Source organism: Epinephelus fuscoguttatus, linkage group LG21, assembly GCF_011397635.1.
Source record: "Epinephelus fuscoguttatus linkage group LG21, E.fuscoguttatus.final_Chr_v1".
Lineage (NCBI taxonomy): Eukaryota > Metazoa > Chordata > Actinopteri > Perciformes > Serranidae > Epinephelus > Epinephelus fuscoguttatus.
This window is the reverse complement of record NC_064772.1, coordinates 26,355,850-26,378,704: the sequence shown is the minus strand read 5'-3', so window position 1 is coordinate 26,378,704 and position 22,855 is coordinate 26,355,850. Positions and strand designations below refer to the sequence as shown.

The 22,855-nt window shown below is 37.7% G+C and overlaps 1 protein-coding gene across 1 annotated transcript; it reads right to left on the bottom strand.

Annotated features, from left to right (window-relative positions):
• Positions 1–6,118: 6,118 nt before the first annotated feature.
• Positions 6,119–22,172, bottom strand: ropn1l (rhophilin associated tail protein 1-like). The gene is made up of 6 exons (XM_049565015.1): positions 22,051–22,172; positions 19,717–19,849; positions 18,775–18,898; positions 17,805–17,966; positions 16,931–17,106; positions 6,119–6,895 (listed from the first exon to the last, which is right to left on the bottom strand). The coding sequence occupies exons 2-6, from the start codon at positions 19,845–19,847 to the stop codon at positions 6,784–6,786; spliced, it is 705 nt and encodes a 234-aa protein (XP_049420972.1). The 5' UTR covers positions 19,848–19,849; positions 22,051–22,172; the 3' UTR covers positions 6,119–6,783.
• Between the last annotated feature and the right edge of the window lie 683 nt (positions 22,173–22,855).

Here is a 22,855-nt window from a genome sequence, read left to right as displayed (position 1 = left end):
ATTAGTCTCTAATCTAGCGTAAAATGTGATGGTGTGACAAATGCTTTTGTTTCTGTGTCTTTCCACCAAACTTTTGTGGTTTCAACTGATTCTGAAACCAAAATAAAAAACCCTATCTCCCTCTAGAAAAAAAAATCCCCCATGTGTGTGAATTCACGGTATTCTACATGCTATAACTCATGGGGAAAACCAGCACAAGTGTCAGCCTGTAATGAGTCATCTGATTTGAATATCTACAAGGCATCGTTTTACAGTAAGCTAATAGGGCTTGCCAGTGTTCAGGCTAATAAGGCAGATTATGTTCAAATGAAGTGATTAGCATTATTAAAATGATTGCAGCGGCACATGGGTTACATTTTCCATATATGTGATATGATTGTGAGATAATTTATTTTACACACAGCCTCAGTGCGTTCAGTTCAGCCACTATGCTCCCTCTCTGTCTCTCTCATTTTCTTGGCCAGTGGCCAGTTGAGATAATAGAGACATAGATTGGGCTTCATTACTCGGCGTTCAGTTATGGAGAGTTAGGCCTGCGTGTGTAACTGGTTTCCTCTCATGGAAAATTCATACTAATTTGCAGGGAAAGCAATGTCTTTCATCTAGTGTGCAGTAAAAATGAGCGACTGTGAGGGCTCAACCACAGAGAGGCTTCTCAAATCTAACAGTAACAGGCACGGGCAGATTCTGAGACAGTGGGCCCCTGGGACATGTAAATGGCCCCCCAAAACCTCACACAAATGTTCTATCTTATAGTAGTTTAACCTGTGTTTGTTGTTGTTTTGCATCTCTTGGTAGTCCCTGCACATCTCCCTGTGATTTTGTGTCTCTTCATAGTTGTTTTGTGTCTCTTTGTTGTCAGTTTTTGTCTCTTCATAGTTGTTTTGTGTCTCATTGTGTCCACTTTGTTGTTTTGTGGTGTCTCTGTGTAGTCATTTTCTGTCTCTTCGTAGTTGTTTTGTGTCTCTTTGTGTCCACTTTGTTGTTTTGTGGTGTCTCTGTGTAGTCATTTTCTGTCTCTTCGTAGTTGTTTTGTGTCTCTTTAGTGTTATTTTGTGTCTCTTTGTAGTCATTTTGTGTCTCTTCATAGTTGTTTTGTGTCTCATTGTTGTCATTTTTTGTCTCTTCATAGTTGTTTTGTGTCTCTCTGTGTCCACTTTGTTGTTTTGTGGTGTCTCTGTGTAGTCATTTTCTGTCTCTTCGTAGTTGTTTTGTGTCTCTTTGGTGTTATTTTGTGTCTCTTTGTAGTTGTTTTGTGTCTCTGTAGTTATTTTGTGTCTCTTCATAGTTGTTTTGTGTCTCTTTAATGTTATTTTGTGTCTCTTTGTAGTTGTTTTGTGTCTCTCTGTAGTCATTTTGTGCCTCTTCATAGTTGTTTTGTGTCTCTTTGTGTCCACTTTGTTGTTATGTGGTGTCTCTGTGTTGTTATTTTTTGTCTCTTTGTAGTTGTTTTGTGTCTCTGTAGTTATTTTGTGTCTCTTCATAGTTGTTTTGTGTCTCTTTAATGTTATTTTGTGTCTCTTTGTAGTTGTTTTGTGTCTCTCTGTAGTCATTTTGTGCCTCTTCATAGTTGTTTTGTGTCTCTTTAGTGTTATTTTGTGTCTCTTCATAGTTGTTTTGTGTCTCTTTGTACTTTTGTGTCTCTCTGTAGTCATTTTGTGTCTCTTCGTAGTTGTTTTGTGTCTCTTTCTAGTCACTTGTTGTCTCTTCATAGTTTTGTGTCTCTGTAGTCTTTTTGTGTCTCTTGTAGTTGTTTTGCGTCTCTGCGGTCATTTTGCGTCTCTGTGTGGTTTTGTATCTCTTTGTAGTTCTTTTGCATGTCTTCATAGTTTTTGTGTTTGTCATCATTTTGCATCTCTTCATAGTCTTGTGTGTCTCTCTGTAGTTGTTTTGTGTGTCTTTGTATTCAACTTATGTGTCTTTGTAGTTGTTTTGTGTCTCTTTGTATCCATTCTGTGTCTCTCTGTTGTTGTTTTTTGCCCCTTTTTATGTTGCTGTTTTGCATCTATTTGTAGTTGTGTGTGGTTTCTTTGTGGTTATTGGGGCTCTCTTCCTGGTCGGTATGTCTCTTTGAGTGACATTTTGCAGGAGGAGGCCAGGGGGCCCCTGACACTTGTGGCCCATGGGCCTCTGTCTATGCCTAGTCGGCCTGTTGTTCTGTAATCCATCCATGCAAACGAGGAACTAAAACTGAAACAGGTGTGATTCATGGTTGCGAATGCATGGCTTTGGAGTTTTGTGTAAGGGCCACAGTGTCTAAATGCGACGATATTCAGCTTGACAGCCAGATTTACAGAGATGCTCCCTTTTCTGTCAGAAATTAATAACATCAGTTTGCTGGCATCACCTGCTGTGGAAAAAACAAGTGCATAACAGTCCCTGTGCGTACCCATTATTATTTTACCTTCATCTACCCCCCACTGAGAGCTCTGCTCTCCTGTGGGTCCTCTATCTCTATGGTATCAGTCTGCTGCTGTGTGGGTGACAGTCAGTGTTAGCACTTCCACATGTAAATATCAGTTTCATTGTCTGGTCAAGTCGCAGACACAAAGCTTCCTTACTCACTTCAGTAAAATTCAAGTCAGGGAAAACATCTTTGGTGAAGTCAAGGTTAGAGTAGAACTTGTTTTCACTATATTAGATATAATGAACCTGGCATGTAACTCACAGCTCCCCCACTTATCCACTAAATGTCCTGCAGCTCTGAAGTGTGTAGATTCTGAGTCCCTTAGCTTCAGCATCATTATAGAAGACATCCCTTGAGCAAAGCAAATTGAGGTTCCCTAAATGTTTTCCACATTTAAGGATGCTCAACTTGCTTTGCTCTAGGGACACTTATGCAAAATGACATGAAGGCCAGGGGCCAGTTAATAAACAAACATTTATAATATTTACCAGTATAATAAATAAATTGCTTGTTCTCAACATTTCAAAGTTTGCTGTCCTCACTCATCTTCACCAAGAGGCAAATCCAGTGGCAGCAGCGACACACAGGTCAGGTGGACACAGGGCGCTTCTAGGATTTGTGGACTTTCAAGACTTAATCCAGACTTCTGTTGGGGGCTCTGGGGGAGCCTCTCTTGGCATTTTTTTCATAAACAAGCAGTATTTTGATGCTTTCTAAACACACCTAGGCACCTTTTTAACATTACAAAAAAACAGTAAAAATTCCCAGTGTGAATCAATTTCTTTTCATTGTGAATTAGAAAATGGTGGGCAGGCTACCTTCCTACATCCTTATATTTACTAGATCATTGCAGATGTAACTGGGGTAGGCAAAAAATTAGAAATACCTCTTGGTTTAACAAAATACAACTCAAGAAAACTACAAGATTACCATTGAGTTGAATCCACATCTGAATAAAATAATAAGAACCAAGCATTATATTAATCAAAAAGGCTGATTTTATTGCAGGTCTGTTGTATTAGGCTGCATTACTTTTAGCTTAGTGGACCTAATAAACTGGCAACTGAGTGTCTTTGAAAAACAATTAGTTTAATTAGGATATTCACAGGTTTTTAAGAACTTACTGTACAAATATAAAACCTGATGCATTTTATTAGAATGAAAATGAAACATTTAGTTCAGTTCCTCACATTATATTAATTTATGACAATAATGTATCCTGTAATCAAAGTTATGTTCCAGTTTTACTCTCCAGCAGCACAACCAGGGCTGCTCAGCAAAATAAAGCTGCCATAAAGGCAACAATTTGCTGCCCGTAAAAATGAAATTAGCTAATGCTGCTTGGTAATAAAGCACTGCTTTACAGGATACAACTGAATAACTAAAGTCAATTAAATTTTGGAAATTACTAAAAATTCTAGATGCCTCAATACTGCAAAATGTAATAGAAAACACTGCAAAGCACTTTACAGTAATACACAAAGGCCAATCCATGTTTTTTTAATATTGCTCAGTGTCATTCCCTGTCTCATCTTTTTTTTTTTTCACATCAAATGATGTTTACACAGCAGTTTTATGAATTCAAATAAACCACTAGTGCTTACAGCGGTTTATTGACACTCCAAGTGGGGCTAGTGGGCCACATTTAGCTCTGGCAAAATGGAGGGAAATGATTAATACTGATGAAGAAGACTGGCGGTTTATTTAGGATGAGAACTCTTAAGCCCCACGAGTACTTTCACAGGTTCATTTCAGGTCCAAGCCAGGGTCTGCGACACAGCTGGTGGGAAATTTGTGGTTCATTCAAGCACACTGCATGGGGGCAGATGCCTGCTGATATGAAGACTTGATCCCAGATTCCCTTTCCATATGTCCTCGGTACAATGTGCCGCACTTGCTGCTGCACTGCAATATACAGAGATACTGGAGAGTACGGACAGTTTTGTTGCGGTCACAGTGATGTACATGCTTTTACCCTCTGTGATGTGCCCAAGCGAGACTTAGACACACTGTAAATAGCACAACATGAGCAACGCCATTACTTGTAGAGTCAATTGCATTAGCTCAGCCCAGGCTCAGAAGAAAAATCTAAATCCCCAGGACGGATAATCACAGCGAGCCCTTCTGTGAATGTGTGTGTCATGTAGATGGTGAGGTCTATACTGGGTCTCCAATCCATTGCATATTCAAGGCTTTTTTTCAAAACGATATACTTAGTAAGAGTACAGCACTCTAAAGCTCTTAGAAATGTAGTATTTTTAACCTAAAACCTGGAAGCATCTCTGTGGCAGATCCAATAGGCTTGCAAAAACCAGAGATAGTAATTTGTATCATGAGTGATGTCTTGTCTGTCTCCATTTGACAAAATATTTGTTGTCATTTTGGTAGAATGTGGGTGTTTCTCAAAGTCAAGGAAGGATCCTTACATGGCAGAATTTCAAGGATGCTACGTCATCAAATCCCGCCTGAGGGCTGTTCCGATGTCAAGGATCCTTCAGATTCTACCGAGGACAGAGTCCTTCATTCAGAGAGTTTTCAAGCATGCATGTGTGTATCCTCATTTAGCCTACCTAGCTGTTAGTATAACCCAGAAATATATTCTCCCTAAAAGTCATGTGACGCTGAAAATACTGCTTACATTTGTTCAAACTGTACAACATTAGAGAGTGCCAAGATTATCGTAGTACCCTGAAACCCCCTCAGTCCACCTGGGGACACTCGTTAGCATGTTCCAATGTGTGTTCACCAAATGCTAAGAAGGACTCTTGCCTTGCCTCCTTGTTCTACCAAGGAAGGATCCTTTTCAACGAGTCACCAGGAACTTAACCTAAAAGCCATGTTATATGCCCCAAAGTATACTCAAGAGGATCACATCGACAGGCTACTTGAACACAGAGGCACTGCAGGATGGGCTCTCTGTGCAAAATGTCCCCAGAGTGGTCGTTTTAAACACCTCTTTGACCGTCAGCACATAATGCATGCCCACATAATTAGCCGTTCCTCTAAACTGAGAGATGACTGTACTGTGGCAGGCTCTTAATTTAAAAGGCCCTCGCTGATCATAAATACATTTCTCTAACACCTCTTTCCTCAGCAGAGCTCATACGCTATTCGCCTGCATCCCACATGCACCTAAAAGGCACATGACCTGGTGGGTTTAGACAAGCTCCCGCAGTCCTCCTTCCAGTCAGTCGTCCATTTATTCCCTCTAAGACCACAAACAGCCAAAACAACCCAACACACCACGGTCTCTTCTATGGTATACCTGCAGCAGGAGTGCCGTACAAAGATCTCCTATGAGTCTCCTCTTTACACAAGCGCTGAACTGTTCAGGTTTGTGTGTATGTGTGTGATGATGAAGGGAACTGAAATTGTGTGTTTACGACAGGGTTTTAGCGAGGATGCTTGTGTCAAAGATTTGCCTGAAAAGGTTGTTTTTTCCACTTCATAGCGAAGGCCGAATGTAGGGATTATTAAAAGCCTGATTAATCAGTTAATGAGGCTGGGACAGACAACGCCATCTATTTAAAAACAGAGGACAACACTTAAATCCAGGGACAGAGAAAGCTTTAGCTGCCAGTTGAATAGGAGAAATTCAATAGTCCACAAGTAGTAATTAACTAATTGTAATCAGCCAGCAATGGCCCTTAATTAAGTTCCTTTTGTGATGCGTGTTGATGTGTGTAAAAACAACTCTCAAACACAGCCTGGACAAATCAAATTTATATATTGTTAGCATATTCCACAAATGCTTTCAGACCGCAGACAAAATCAGTATAATAATCAACAGACAAAAACATTACATTAAACAATTTATACTGTTAAGTGAACGAGGCCCCTCTTACACCCTCTTACCTCACTGTAATGGTGAGGCAGAGTAATGAAGCCAATGTAGGGGTGCAGCTCCTCTAATGACTGCAGGATACTGGCTCCAAGAAATCTGTGAAACTCCCTCTTGAAATACACATCATATATTTTCTCACAAGTTCAGGTCTCAGTAATTAATTTTACATCTGTCAATGTGTGTGTCATGGTGGGGATTGTGAGATCATTGTTCCGTTAATAAGATAATGAGGCTTACAGGGTGTGTTTGCTTGATTGACAGGCGCCTGTCACAGGCAGCCCTGAAGGGTTCTGCTTGTTCATCCCACCTCAGCTTCAGAATAATGGTGAGCTGTAAACCTAAATACCCACTTTAAAATGTCCCCTGAGGAAAGTATGGGTGATGTCAGTGGCATAATGTCTGTGTTTCTAGCACATTAGTCACATGAGAGTGGCAGACGTTTACAGCTGAATCTCTCTTTTAGTCACACCAATATAGTATCTTTTAGGATTCGGTTCTGATTTAATTTTGACATGTCTGTCCTTCAAAGCTCCTATTCAGCTCTGGAGGTTGCTCTGGAAAAGTTTAATGAATCAGGAGGAGCTGAGTCCATATCAACCCGATGGATAAAGTCCAGAGGTTTTATCATCCCACCTTGGAGTTCCCTGAAATGTAAAGTATGGTGTTAGACATCTATGACACACATTTATACAGTGCAATCTGTAAGCAATACACACACAATGGAGCACAAATGTCCTACTTTCTGTGTGTCACTGCTGAATGATCCTGATGTTTGTTTGACTATATAAAGATCATTATTATAGATAACTAATACAAACTCATGGATACCAATGAAAACAGCCAAGCTAACAATGAATTCTAGACTGAATAAATCATAAACAACCTGATTTCTTAACAAATAAAGTAGAGTATAGTTGTACTGAGTGCAGCTGTGCTGACTGATAAAATATCCATGTTCTGCAACTTCGGAATACAGCACGAATCATGTTTTCCCTTTTCCTTACCCTGATTTCTGTTACACAACAGCTACAGAGAAGAACGCTAAAATGGAGCCTTTGTGTCCAGTCTCTCTTCTCCTGTCTCTTTTCGCACTGCTTCGCTACATTCATCGTGTCCCTGGAGATGTGATGTTATGAGCAAAGCTTGAAGAAAGAGTAAGGGTTGTGCAACGAGGTCCACCCTGGAGCAGAGATTCCTAAGCCACTGACATCTTTGCAATGACATCATGTTTCTCCCAAGTTCCAGCATCCCAAAACAATGGAGCATACAGTCCTGAAGCTGTACTGTATGACCATTGTGCCAGAGGATGCACCTAAAAATAGGTCTTAGTTGTACAGAAAATTGAGGATGGGCCTACATATGCTTTGTGAAGAACATGTCAGTACTTTACACTGTACGATAAAAAATACTGGAACAGAGAAACAATGGTTATCTCAGAAAGTCAGTAAATACAGGCACATTTCTGTGTTTCAACCTTATCTTTATGACTATTTGCTCAAATAGAACTGTCACTCAAGGCCATTTATGACAGGAGAAGAAAATCACTCTCAGTTGTAAGCAAGTGCAAGTAGTGTCTCTGATCACATCACATCTCTGATCATCAGTTTTAGTGGTTTCAGTTTTAGACAGATTACTAAAACTAGGTAGTTTGGATTGAATTGACAGTGTTGCTCTTTGTAATGTGCTATTGTGAGAGTGTCATTTTTATGTTTGAAGGAAGATGTGCAGAGGAGAGGGAGGATATTGTAGAAGACAAAAAAGGTAACTCTAAAAGGCATTAGGAACTACAATTTTATTCTGATATTTTTCTACTGTAATAAAAAACCACAATGAAAACTGAAAGTACAGTGCTGAATTATTCCATCCAAAATCAGGGAAAAAAGTCATATTATAGAATGTCGTCCAAAATTGTGAAAAAAGTCATGGTTTACCATGTCTTCCAAAATCCAAAAAAACATCATTGTGTAGCATGTCGTCGAAACTCATAAAAACAAATTAATAGTGTAGTATGTCATCGAAACTCATGAAAACAAAGACATAGTATAGTATGTTGTCTAAAATTGTTAGAAAAAGTCTAGTATAGTATGTCATCCAAAAATACGAAAAAGAAGTCATAGTATGTTGCCCTCATTCTTGGAAAAAAGTCATAGTATATATCATATTGTCCAAAATCATGAACAAAGTAGCAGTATAGTATGTCGTCCAAAATAATGGAAAAAAGTCATAGTATATTATGTTGTCCAAAATTATGGAAAAACATCATAGTATAGCATGTTGACCAAAATTATGAAAAAAAGTCATAGTATAGTATGTCTTTCAAAATTATGGAAATAAGTCATAGTATAGCATGTCGTCCAAAATTATGAAAAAAAGTCATACTATAGCATGTCGTCCAAAATCATGAAAAGAAGTCATACTATAGCATGTCGTCCAAAATTATGGGAAAAAGTCATAGTATAGTATGTCGTCCAAAATCATGAAAAAAAGTCATAGTATAGCATGTTAACCAAAATTATGAAAAAAAGTCATAGTATAGTATGTCTTTCAAAATTATGGAAATAAGTCATAGTATAGCATGTCGTCCAAAATCATGAAAAAAAGTCATAGAATAGTACGTTGTCCTGGACCATGAATAAAAAGTCATAGTATAGTATGTTGTTCAAAATCATGGAAAAAGTCACAGTATAGTATGTTGTTCAAAATCATAAAAAAAGTCAGTTTTGTATGTTGTTCAACATCATGAAAAAAAAAGCCATAGTTACGTTTGTCGTCCAAAATCCTGAAAAAATAGTACGTTGTCCAAAACCATGGATAAAAAGTCATAGTATACTATGTTGTCCGAAATCATGAAAAAAAGTAATAGTATAGCATGTTGACCAAAATTGTGACAGAAAGTCATAGAATAGTACGTTGTCCAAAACCATGGATAAAAAGTCATAGTATAGTATGTTGTCCAAAATCATGAATAAAAAGTCATAGTATAGTATGTTGTTCAAAATCATAAAAAAAGTCATAGTATAGTATGTCCTCCAAAATTATGAAAAAAGTCATACTATAGTATGTCGTTCAAAATCATGAAAAAAAGTCATAGTTTTGTATGTTGTTCAAAATCATGACAAAAAGTCATAGTATGTCGTCAAAAAATTATGGGATAAACTCCTAGTGTAGTGTGTCATCCAAAATCATGAAAAAAAGTCATAGTATAGTATGTCGTCCAAAATTGTGGAAAAAGGTCATAGTATGGTATGTTGTCCAAAATTATAAAAAAGTCATAGTATAGTATGTCGTTCAAAATCATAAAAAAAAAGTCATAGTATAATATGTCATCCAAAATCATAAAAAAATACTCATACTATAGCATGTTGTCCAAAATTGTGAAAAAAAAGTCATAGTATAATATGTTGTCCGAAATCATAAAATATACTCATAGTATAGTATGTCATCCAAAATTGTAAAAAAAAAAAAAAAGTCATAGTATAATATGTTGTCCGAAATCATAAAAAATACTCATAGTATAGTATGTCATCCAAAATTGTAAAAAAAAAAAAAAAAAAAAGTCATAGTATAGTACGTCGTCCAAAATCATAAAAAAGAAAGTCATAGTATGGTGTGTCGTCCAAAATCATGAAAAATCATAGTAGGGCGTGTTGTTCAAAATCATGAAAACAAGTCATGGTATAGTATGTCGTCCAAAATTGTGAAAAAAAGCCATAGTATAGTATGTCGTCCAAAATCATAAAAAAGTCATAGTATAGTATGTCGTTCAAAATCATGAATAAAAAGTCATAGTATAATATGTCGTCAAAAAATTATGGGATAAACTCCTAGTGTGTCGTCCAAAATCATGAAAAAAAAAGTCATAGTATAGTATGTTGTCCAAAATTGTGAAAAAAAGTCATAGTATGGTATGTTGTCCAAAATTATAAAAAAGTCATGTCGTTCAAAATCATAAAAAAAAAACATCAGTATGGTATATCGTCCAAAATTGTAAAAAAAAAAAAAAAAGTTATAGTATAGTATGTCGTCCAAAATCATAAAAAATACTCATACTATAGCATGTTGTCCAAAATTGTGAAAAAAAGTCATAACATAATATGTTGTCCGAAATCATAAAATATACTCATAGTATAGTATGTCATCCAAAATTGTAAAAAAAAAAAAAGTCATAGTATAATATGTTGTCCGAAATCATAAAAAATACTCATAGTATAGTATGTCATCCAAAATTGTAAAAAAAAAAAAAAAAAAAAAAGTCATAGTATAGTACGTCATCCAAAATCATAAAAAAGAAAGTCATAGTATGGTGTGTCGTCCAAAATCATGAAAAATCATAGTAGGGCGTGTCGTTCAAAATCATGAAAACAAGTCATGGTATAGTATGTCGTCCAAAATTGTGAAAAAAAGCCATAGTATAGTATGTCGTCCAAAATCATAAAAAAGTCATAGTATAGTATGTTGTTCAAAATCATGAATAAAAAGTCATAGTATAATATGTCGTCAAAAAATTATGGGATAAACTCCTAGTGTGTCGTCCAAAATCATGAAAAAAAAAGTCATAGTATAGTATGTTGTCCAAAATTGTGAAAAAAAGTCATAGTATGGTATGTTGTCCAAAATTATAAAAAAGTCATATGTCGTTCAAAATCATAAAAAAAAAACATCAGTATGGTATATCGTCCAAAATTGTAAAAAAAAAAATTAAAAAAAAGTTATAGTATAGTATGTCGTCCAAAATCATAAAAAATACTCATACTATAGCATGTTGTCCAAAATTGTGAAAAAAAGTCATAGTATAGTATGTCGTCCAAAATCATAAAAAAAAAAGGTCATAGTATAGCGTGACGTCCAAAATCATGAAAAATCATAGTAGGGCGTGTCGTTCAAAATCATGAAAAAAAGTCATAGTATAGTATGTCGTCCAAAATCATAAAAAATACTTAGTATAGCATGTTGTCCAAAATTGTGAAAAAAGTCATAGTATAGTATGTTGTCCAAAATCATAAAAAAGTCATAGTATAGTATGTCATTCAAAATCATGAAAAAAGTCATAGCATAGTATGTTGTCCAAAATCATAAAAAATACTCATAGTATAGTATGTCGTCCAAAATTGTGAAAAAAAGGTCATAGTATAGTATGTCGTCCAAAATCATTAAAAAAGGTCATAGTATAGTATGTCGTCCAAAATCATAAAAAAGGTCATAGTATAGTATGTCGTCCAAAATCATTAAAAAAGGTCATAGTATAGTATGTCCTAAAAAATCATAAAAAAGGTCATAGTATAGTATGTCGTCCAAAATCATTAAAAAAGGTCATAGTATAGTATGTCGTCCAAAATCATTAAAAAAGGTCATAGTATAGTATGTCGTCCAAAATCATTAAAAAAGGTCATAGTATAGTATGTCGTCCAAAATCATTAAAAAAGGTCATAGTATAGTATGTCGTCCAAAATCATAAAAAAGGTCATAGTATAGTATGTCGTCCAAAATCATTAAAAAAGGTCATAGTATAGTATGTCGTCCAAAATCATAAAAAAGGTCATAGTATAGTATGTCGTCCAAAATCATAAAAAAAGGTCAAAGTATAGTGTGTCGTCCAAAATCATAAAAAATACTCATAGTATAGTATGTCATCCAAAATTGTTTAAAAAAAAAAAAAGTCATAGTATAGTGTGACGTCCAAAATCATGAAAAATCATAGTAGGGCGTGTCATTCAAAATCATGAAAAAAGTCCTAGTATAGTATGTCGTCCAAAATCATAAAAAAATACTCATAGTATAGCATGTTGTCCAAAATTGTGAAAAAAGTCATAGTATAGTATGTCGTTCAAAATCATAAAAAAAAGTCATAGTATAGTATGTCGTTCAAAATTGTGGAAAAAAAGTCATAGTATAGTATGTCGTCCAAAATCATAAAAAAAGGTCGTAGTATAGTATGTTGTCCAAAATCATAAAAAAGTCATAGTATAGTATGTCGTCCAAAATCATAAAAAAAGGTCATAGTATAGTATGTTGTCAAAAATCATGAAAAAAAGTCATAGTGTAGCATGTCGTCCAAAATCATGAAAAAAAGTCACAGTATAGCATGTTGTCCAAAATCATGAAAAAAAGTCATAGTATAGTATGTCGTCCAAAATCATGAAAAAAAGTCATAGTATAGCATGTTGTCCAAAATCATGAAAAAAAGTCATAGTATAGTATGTCGTCCAAAATCATGAAAAAAAGTCATAGTATAGTATGTCGTCCAAAATCATGAAAAAAAGTCATAGTATAGCATGTTGTCCAAAATCATAAAAAAAAGTCATAGTATAGCATGTTGTCCAAAATCATGAAAAAAAGTCATAGTATAGCATGTCGTCCAAAATCATGAAAAAAAGTCATAGTATAGCATGTCGTCCAAAATCATGAAAAAAGGTCATAGTATAGTATGTCATCCAAAATAATAAAAAAAAGTCATAGTATAGTGTGTCGTTCAAAATCATGAAAAAACATAGTAGGGTGTGTCGTTCAACATCATGAAAAAGTCCTAGTATATTGTGTCATAAAAATGCTGTAAAAAGTCATGGAGCCATAAACATGTAATTAAAATGTCATAGTATAAATGCCATAAGAAAATAATTAAATGTTGTAGTATAGTATGTCATAAAAATGTTATAGTATAATATGCAACAAAAAAGTGAAAGTGTAATATGCCATTAAAAGCCAAGGCCTTAATTGTCAATAATTGATCAACCTTTAATACCCCTTTAAGACCACCCTGTATTTACAAATTAGTGTTTAATCCTTTGTGAAAAATCAGTGATATGAGTGAAGCTTAAAAGCTGGGTCATGCACATCCTCATACTTTAGCTGTGTGGTGTTCATTAATAAAAACTGATGTTTACAGCGATATCAGATAACAGTTTTGATGACTGGTCTTTGCTACCCAATATTTTAGTTTCAGACTCAACCTGAATAGAAACAATATGTCTATAGCATTTGTATTGGAAAAGTACTCTGAGCAGATGTTGAGTTATTATCAACATAATATGTAAAGGTTACCATGTGGCTCACAGAAAGGTCTCTGTTTTAAGCCCTGACAAAATTCCTTTCTTGCTGTGTCATACGGGTGAAGAGTCTGCAGTTATCAGGTTATCAAGGATTCTATCTGTCCTCCAATCCCCTTTGACTCGGCCACAGCTCCACAATCCTGCAAGGGGTAAGCTTAAGTGTGTGTGCGTGTGTGTGTGTGTGTGTGTGTGTGTGTGTGTGTGTGTGTATCCTCCACCTCTTCAGCCTACTGCCAACTGTGCCTGAACTGTGAATTCCCACTGATCCTGTTTCCTGCCCTGCCTGATGAAATACCCACAAAATGACACAACTACATCCATGTGCTTGTGTGTGTTGGAGAAGAGAAAAACATGTTCAGTGTCATGTTGGGCCTCTGTGACCATGGATTGTGCTCTCACACTGACACATGAAAATAAAATTATGTGCTGATGCTTAGAGAGACTGGGTGTGAGATTTATGCATGCGTATGTGCGCCTCAGAGATTTCTTGGCCCTGCATGTGATTTTGTGTGCTTTCTGACTGGTGTAATAAACCTGTCTGAGTGTGCGTTTGTACTTGCCCATTTTCCCATATTGCACGGAGGAGTGAACAAAACACAGGGGGGTTTTAGCTCTTTAACACGAGCTAAAAATCACGCTCTTGTGCCCTCAGAGCTTATCTCCTTACCTCTCCTCTTTTCCATCTGCTGGGTGAAATGAATACACCAGCAGAGAGGCCAAATGCAGTGAGGCTGCAAGCTGATAGGTAGTGTGTATGATAAATTAACTTTGGCTAACCCAGACATAAGGGAACAGGCAGTAAAAAGCATACACACACTCCACCTGACAGTTTGTATAAGGCAGCTTTGTGCCTCTCCTGCTGCTCATTAAAAGATTCCATCCTGACTCAAAACAGCAGCCTCGTTCAGCTGGACAATGATGAATAATAACCCACTGTGCATGATGCTAACAATTAATGGGGCCCATTTCTAGGTAATGAAACAACAGCTGTGCTTGAAGGAGCATTAGCACTCCCATTTATTAATTGAACACTGTCATTTTGTTACTTCTGTCCCTTCCTTCCTGTCTTCCGTTGCTCTCCGTCTCTCCTTCCCTCACTTCCTGCTGATGTAGAAGTTGGAAACCTGAATCATGCCGTCCTGCTTGTTGCTGTTGGGCAGAGAAACCAAGTGCAACAGCTCTACTCAGCAGCATAAGGATTTTCACAACAGTGAATATCACTATCTCACAACATCATCTGAGGCCAGGGGACCTGGCTTAGCTCTTAAACTGTCTGTGCTTCTTAGCCTGTTGACACTGACTGGCAGGAATGTTGGGCCAAACAGAGCTAAAGCAGTGTTGAGCACATCCAGAGTCATCACTGTAGAAACCATATTGTCAGCATATCTTCAACTTAAAGTAGCCTGGAGTCTATTTCCTGAACTTTTTGTATCAAATATATGCCTTTTTAGAACACTTGTTAGTTTTGAAATGCAGTTATAGTAAGTGTACATGTATGGAGTGTTGAAATTTAAAGGCTGCATATTGGTTATATATGTGATGAAATTTAGACCTATAAACTCGAGGTGACTTAGCTATCTGAAGTAATACATAAATTAGGAAAACTAAGGGAAAAGGATAAAAATATCTAGAAGTCGGCAGTGTTGGGTGTAACGTGTTGCAAAGTAAAGCATTACAAAGTCACGTTACTGCAATCACCTCACTTTTGTTAGCAAGACAATATGTTATTGTTTTAAAATTAGTAATACATTACAGTTACTAATCAAACAATTATATAATAACTTGTGTTACCTAAGTTCTTCAATCATCTGCATAATAGGTGAACAAAATAAAATTATCAAACATGCCGACAACAGCGACATCATCCCCTGCGTTCATGGAGAGGCTCCTCAGCCTGGGCAGTCTTATTCTGACTCCAGTCTTGTGCTGACTCAGTGGAGGAACAGGTTGTGAGACCAACAATCTAAGGATATCCTCCTCAATCAATCACTCACTCACTCAACAATCAATCATTTAATATCTCAAAAAAGCTGGTCTAGTCTACTACAAAGCCATGGTTTCATGAGCGAGCAACTCAGTGAGTTTTTTTGAGTGTGTTTGGCCCATTAAATACCATACTTGCTGTGCCTTTTCATTGTTACCAGGCAACCACTCCATCGCCTCCTTACTCTAACCTTCCTGTGTAATCAATCTACCATTTATTTACTTATTTTAGTTATTAGATAGTAATTAGTATCTAGTTCCTAAAATAGACAGAGGGTACTTGCTGTAGCTCTGGTTGAGGGTGAGAGGCTGTCAGCAAATAGTTTGTTGGTCACAGAGAAACGGAGATCTGTGTGGGTACATGAGACCCTAAAAATGAGGGTGGATCACAAGAAGCACCACCAGTTGGTCCAGGAGCTTTGCCTCAATGATGGCTGTTTCCAGGCATATTTTAGGATGACTCAGGGGCAGTTTGACAACCTGCTGTCTATTGTCAGGCCGTATAGCTCTGGGTATCCAGCAACCGCCACCACCAGTTTCTCCTCCATTGTTTACCAACTCTAAACTTATTGTTGTGACCACCACAGAACGCCCGCCTCTCAAATCATCTGATTGGGCAATGGAAAAAGACAACAAAAAAAGAGATGACGTGGGGCACTTTTCTGCTTTGAGTTGAAGTTTTTTCAACTCGAGTTTAGAGAGCTCCGGCAGAAACACTAGGTGCCTAGACAACAAAACAATTACAAAAAAGCAGCCTCCAATTGCTAAAAGGCTTTCTGTGTGATCAGAGCCTAAGTCTGTCATCACCTTGTGGTGTTAGAAAGGCTCGTCTCTTAAATTATTTTCATTAGGTCTATTGATGTAAGGCAATTAATATGTAAGTTTCACTGAGAGGCAGTTACAGCCTACTGCCATCTTGATTCTCCTGAACCTTGTATTGTGCTAAAATGTGAGTATGTGTAAGATTTAAGGTTATATCATTATTAACTTGCAATTCTGCGACAGTGCATCTCAGTCAGTGTTGCAGAGTAACGCCAAAGTAACGCATTACTCTGGGTTAAAATACAGAGTGCTGTGTGATACATTACTTTTTCTTAGCAAAGACCCCAATGCTGCTTGCTGCTATGTGCCACATGAGAGTCGCCTTTGAGTTAATACTTGAAGATATCATATGACCTTGATTACTGACAATCTTCATGAGAAAAAAAAATTGTGAATTAAGGACTTTTTCATGAGACTTGACTGGAGCTGAATCCAAGGGGAACTGATTCAAATGAGAAAAAAATAATTAGGTTGTTTGAGAAAAAGAGAAGCGGGTACCATCTCCACTGGTGATGCATATGAAACAGTCTAATTTCCCACCGCCTACATCCACTCTGCTTATTGCAAGTGGAAGTAGTGAGTTACGCTTCCTGTCTATAGTATATGCTATACTATGAAGCTGAGGAGAATCACAAACACACAGAGTAGTGCTGTGGAGGGTATACGCAGGTATACGAGGTATAACCACCTCTTTTTTCAGCCAAAAAGCCATTAGAAGATATAGAAGTGTATACCCACTTCCTCCTTGGCAACCTACCCACCTACCTAGCTGTACACCCACCTCAATAACAACTGCTACACCACTGCACACACACAGACGACACCTACACTTGTGCCTGCAGACTGCTGAGGAAACTGCTGATGCGGTCCTGTGGCATGTCCCCATCCAGCTGAGCCAGGTAGGTGTAGAGTTGGACAAAGGTGCAGAATGGAATCCTCGCAGCGCCGCCCTCCTCATCCTCTGTCAGGATCTCACAGGCAAACTTCAGAGAACTCATCAGGGTCTGAGAAAGTGTACGCAGAGACAAGGAGAAGCGGTGAGTAGGATTTTGTCATGAAAAAACAAACAAACAAAAAAAAAAACAACAGACACATAAATACAAAAACATGCCTTTAGCATTCAAGGATGATCACATTCCGTTTGAGCATCACAACCAGAAGCTGCAAAATACACTTCCATGCACACACACTAGCTCATGGACAATTAAAAAAAACAAAGCCTCAACAGTGTAGAACATGACTGCCCTCATGTGGCTCAAGTGTTTAACAGCATCATAAACAGCAGCAATCTTTCCAAACTCCTGACACTGAGCACATAATGTTGATAATGCTTAGCTGCATTTGCAGACTCTAAGTCATCATCTGCAAAGTTCTCAATGCTCAGAGAAACTCTCTTTAATCTGTCTGTGCTGCTCTATCTGCAACTTTGAAGCAAAATCATTGGCTTAAAAGCATCGAAAAGATTCAAGTAGTCAGAGGAAGATTTATTTTTGGGGCCTGGGGACCTAGATGGTGAAGTCTGGATCACGCACGTCTGGATCTAGTGTAAACACTAGACAACTATATGTGAGATGAACAAAAAAAAAAAAAAGACTCCTTTAGGATCTCCAGCTGTGCTCGGCCTCGCAGTGGGTTTTACCGCTCAAAGGAAGTGGTATAAAGTGGAATTAGCATTTATATCTGGCCTTATGTAACATCTCACCCCTCCCAGAGCACTGCAGCCCAGGGCGAAAAAATCCATCCAGTTGATGTCTAAGCCGAAGCTGCCCAGCGACAGCAGGGTCTCCAGCTGATCCATGGGTAGACACAGACCCCTCCATTTCTTCTGCAGTTCCTCCTTGCTGCATGTTTGCCTGGGGGACAGCTGAGATTGGGTGGATGAAGTGAAGGGGTTAGAGGAAATGAGGAGAAAAAAAAAGGAGTTTATCTAGTTTACCAGATGACTGTGAGAAATCACAAGTAATTTTTCAGAATCATTTGTTGAAATAAAGAGCAATATTGGATCTGGGGAATCGGGTGGTTGTGCATACTAATGATCTGTTCATTAGCAAGACTTCCTTTACTTCTGGTGTATGGGAAGACACAGCAAGGAGTTTATTCCTGCTCCAAGCTGGTAGATTGATAAGTAAGTTACATGTCTGTGTGTTAATGTCCAACATCAATAATTTGTGGCCATAAAGTGAGCAGATTTTTCTTTTCTTTTTCAAATTTCAAAACAAACAGTTTAAAAATTAATAACTCATACTATCATATTAATATCACTGGCATTAAGACAGAAAGAGAGCAGTTTCATGATAAGGTTAAGACTGTTGCTTAAGCATTGGCCTTTAAGGAAATATTAATTATTCAGTTCTTTTAATGAATCCACCCCACCAAGATGGCATTAGATGCCCCAGGTGAGATTATATAGGTTTACAATAACATGAAACTTTAATGATTCATATGGGGGAACGGTATCACTGCAATAAGCAGATAAACACAAACAAAGAATAAAAGTGCAAGCAAATATGGATATTAAACTTGATGCAACTAATAAACACAAGGTATGGTAATCATTTACAGTTAAGCACACTGAAAAAATATGCAATATTGTTTCTACTAGAAGCAAAAATATGAAGCAAGGGATTATGGGGTCTGTTGTATGAGGTGTGGCCCTGCTGCAAAGGAAGTACCTGCTTATGGAGAGTCTTAAGTAGACCTGGAGTCAGCCCGGTGTCTGTCTTCTGTGTGGCAACATTCATCTCCAGCCTGTCCTTGACAGGCAGATGCTCTCCTTTAAACAGCGCAGTGAAGTATCTGTGAGAGGACACACACACACACACACACACATTATTAAGACACTCGCACTGAGCTTAGCTTAACCCTGCTTGTCACTCATCTTCCCTGCTTTATAAGCATGCCAATCAAGTAAAGTGATAAAAGCAGACTATATAAAAATGAGGCAGGATTTGGCATTAGGCCAGCTGAATGAGTTCCCACGAGGACCATCGGTTGAAGAAATCATAATGTGTTGTAGTTTTCTTTGTCTGAAGTTTACTGATATTGTTTTTGTGCTAAAGGGCATACTGTGGCTTATCTTACTTCACAGTTTAAATAATGTTTTGTTGTGAATTTAGTGGCAGTGTGGCTTTCAGCATCTCTGAGAGGCACCAGAGCCTGGTGTTACTTTAATAGCATATAAACATCTTGTAACCCAGGAGACATTTGAATTGTTTTTGTTTCGCCATATGGCTCACTTTATTGTCTTTTGCTGTAAACACTGCCGAGCTACATTGGCCAATAAAATAACAGATGATATGACAGTCCTTGGGGGTATAAAAAAAAAACCTTCATATATTTAAATTTCATCCAGTACTTTCAAAGGGCTTTTTCTTTGCTGGAGAAAGTCAGATAGTTTAACCACTGCGGTAACATGGAAGCCCCTGGGATCCAATTACAGCCAGTCGATGCAAAGACAAGAGATGCACAGGTGAATAGGGCCTGCCATATCACTCAGTGATGCTGCCTGGAGACACTGTTTATGGTATTGTTAAAGAGATCCCGATTGAAATAAAACATAATCACATGTATCCTTACCCCCTACCAAAGCACCACTGACAGAGATTAAGACTTACGCCGCAGACCACAGCAGCAAGTCCTTGGGCTGTGTACGGATGGCTGCCTTAGTGAAGTTTTTGAGGATGTCTGGCAGCTGGGGAGGGATGTTGATTTGCTGGGCACAGTACATTGTGTCTGGAGGAGGCATGGCTGCAATATAAAATGTTGCAATATAGTCCAATTAGCAGATGAGATGTCTTGCAGATAGCAGATCTGAGAGAAATGAAAAATGGCATCTCGCTGGCCACTTAAAACCTTCCATAGTGAGAATAACCACACCATTACGACCATTAAATTAAATTCTGGTTGTCGCTGTTACACTAAGAAAGAGTAATATGGAGGTGAAGACAATGAAGGCAACATGTTTCAAAAAGATACAAGCTCAAAAACCTAAAGACATGTTCTCCTTTGATAAAAAATAGAACTGTATGATATAAGGAGCCATGTTGGAAAATATCCCGCCCATACCACAGTGGATACATTTGTCATCACAGTTAGAGACCAAACTCTCCCTTAACATCTAATCAGTTGAGTCAGTTCCTCAGTGTAAAAAGCTGTTAAAATCCCACTTGTACAGACTGGCATTTATATAACCTTGTTGTGATTTTGTATGTATGTATGCACTCACAGGCCACTTTATTAGTTACACCTGTTCAACTGCTTGTTAACATAAATAGTTAATTAGCCAATCCTGTGACAGCAACTCAATGCATTTAGGCATGTAGACGTGGTCAAGACGACCTGCTGAAATTCAAGCCGAGCATTAGAATGGGGAAGAAAGGTGATTTAAGTGACTTTGAATGTGGCATGGTTGTTGGTGTCAGATGGGCTGATCTGCAGAAACTGCTGATCTACTGAGATTTTCACACACAACCATCTCTAGAGTTTACAGAGGATGGTCCCAAAAAGAGAAAATATCCAGTGAGCAGCAGTTCTCTGGGTGAAATTGTCTTGTTGATGCCAGAGGTCAGAGGAGAATGGCCAGACTGGTTCAAGATGATAGAAAGGCAACAGGAAGTCAAATAACCACTGGTCACAACCAAGGTCTGCAGAAGACCATCTCTGAACCAACAACACGTCCAACCTTGAAGCAGATGGGCTACAGCAGCAGAAGACCACACCAGGTGCCACTCCTGTCAGCTAACAACAGGAGACTGAGACTACAATTCGCACAGGCTCACCAAAACTGGACAATAGAAGATTGGAAAAACGTTGCCTGGTCTGATGAGTCTCAATTTAGGGTCAGAATTTGGTGTAAACAACATGAAAGCATGGATCCATCCTGCCTTGTATCAACAGTTCAGGCTGGTGGTGGTGGTGTAATGGTGTGGAGGAGATTTTCTTGGCACACTTTGGGCCCCTTAGTACTAACTGAGCATGGTTTAAACACCACCGCCTACCTGAGTATTGTTGCTGACCGGGTCCATCCCTTTATGACCACAGTGTACCCATCTTCTGATGGCTACTTCCAGCAGGATAACGCACCATGTCACAAAGCTCACATCATCTCAAACTGGTTTCTTGAACATGACAATGAGTTCACTGTACTCCAATGGCCTCCACAGTCACCACATCTCAATCCAATAGAGCACCTTTGGGATGTGGTGGAACGGGAGATTCACATCATGGATGTGCAGCAACTGTGTGATGCTATCATGTCAATATGGACCCAGATCTCTGAGGAATGTTTCCAGCACCTTGTTGAATCTATACTATCCAGAATTAAGGCAGTTCTGAAGGCAAAATGGGTCCAACCTGGTACTAGCGAGGTGTACCTAATAAAGTGGCTGGTGAATGTATGTACATACAGTTTTGCATGTAGCTACCTATGTATACTTACGTGTATGTACATGAGAGGCCTGTATGTGTATGTAAGTGTATACATGTGTTTGTATGGACGCGTGTATATGTATATATTTTATCTATATATATATATGTATAATGCATAAATCGCATTTTCTGTGAATGATGTTCTTTGTATTTCACATTGTATGGTATTGTACTTTGAAGCACCTTGTAAGTCTGGTTTAAAAAAGCGCTAGAGAAATTAAGTTTATAATTGTTAATTAATAATATATTATTAATTATTATTAGTAGTAGTAGTAGTAGTAGTAGTAGTAGTAGACATACGCTGAATATTATATAAACGGATAATAAAACACAAAGTTCAAACCATGATGTGAGACACGAATAAAGTTAGCTAGGTTAACTAAGTTAGGTTAGCTATCGTCATAGGCTATTGTTAGCTGCCACAAACTAAGTTGACAAATGTTAGCAAAGAGCCAAAAGACATTTTTTCTGACTAACTCTAACTATAAGAAGATTTTGTGCATTTTAAAATGTTACGTTACCTGAACCGTTGAACAATGAATGTGGACGAACAATGTTTAAACTCCGGTGGCTCGGTTAGCTCAAATAACGTTATTAATGTTCAGCACTAACAGATACTCAACGATTAGTGTATTGCCGCACCGTCGCATAGCAACAGCGTTCTTCTTCGTTTGTTTTTTTAGAGCAGCTGGACTGCTGCGTGAAGTGCCATAGCGCCCCTTCTGATAACAATGATGAATTAATTTCGAGATAGATAGATAGATAGATAGATAGATAGATAGATAGATAGATAGATAGATACTTTATTAATCTCGAGGGACGTTAACGCACCCAGTAGCTTTTTACACAACACAACGCATACAAAGACACAGATCGGCATAAAGTTAGAAAAATAGGTAAAAAGAATAAAAATGCAATGTCTAATACAGAGAGCTATTACTACAGTAGATATGCTCATGATGGTAGTGCAAATTTAGGTGTGTGACAGTGCAAAGTGAGGTGATTAAATTCAAGTCGAAGGGCAGAGCAGAAGTAATTAATACTTTGCTATGGGTGATATGAATAAATAAATAAAAAAAATAAATATATGTTCAAATACCAGTGCTGATTTTTTTTGTAGAGGTTGCTTAAAAGAAAAAATTAAAGACTGTGTTAAATGAGGAATGGTGAAAAATATAAAATATAAAAAGTACATAAGGTTAAATATGAAATGTCACCAGAGGGCAAGTATCTAAATAAATGCAAACAGGGTGCATATTTAAAGGAAATGTAAATGCAAATTGTGCAATGTTAACATCAGTCCAGCAGCCTAAAGACAGGTGGGCA

Bases quoted from the DNA above. Each gene is read 5' to 3' on its own strand.
- ropn1l (XM_049565015.1), bottom strand. From the start codon at position 19,847: ATGCCTCCTCCAGACACAATGTACTGTGCCCAGCAAATCAACATCCCT. The intron at 17,967-18,774 runs GTACTTCCTTTG...ACCCAATCTCAG, and splicing joins TTAAGACTCTCCATAAGCAG to CTGTCCCCCAGGCAAACATG. The intron at 17,107-17,804 runs GTGAGATGTTAC...ACACTTTCTCAG, and splicing joins GCTGCAGTGCTCTGGGAGGG to ACCCTGATGAGTTCTCTGAA.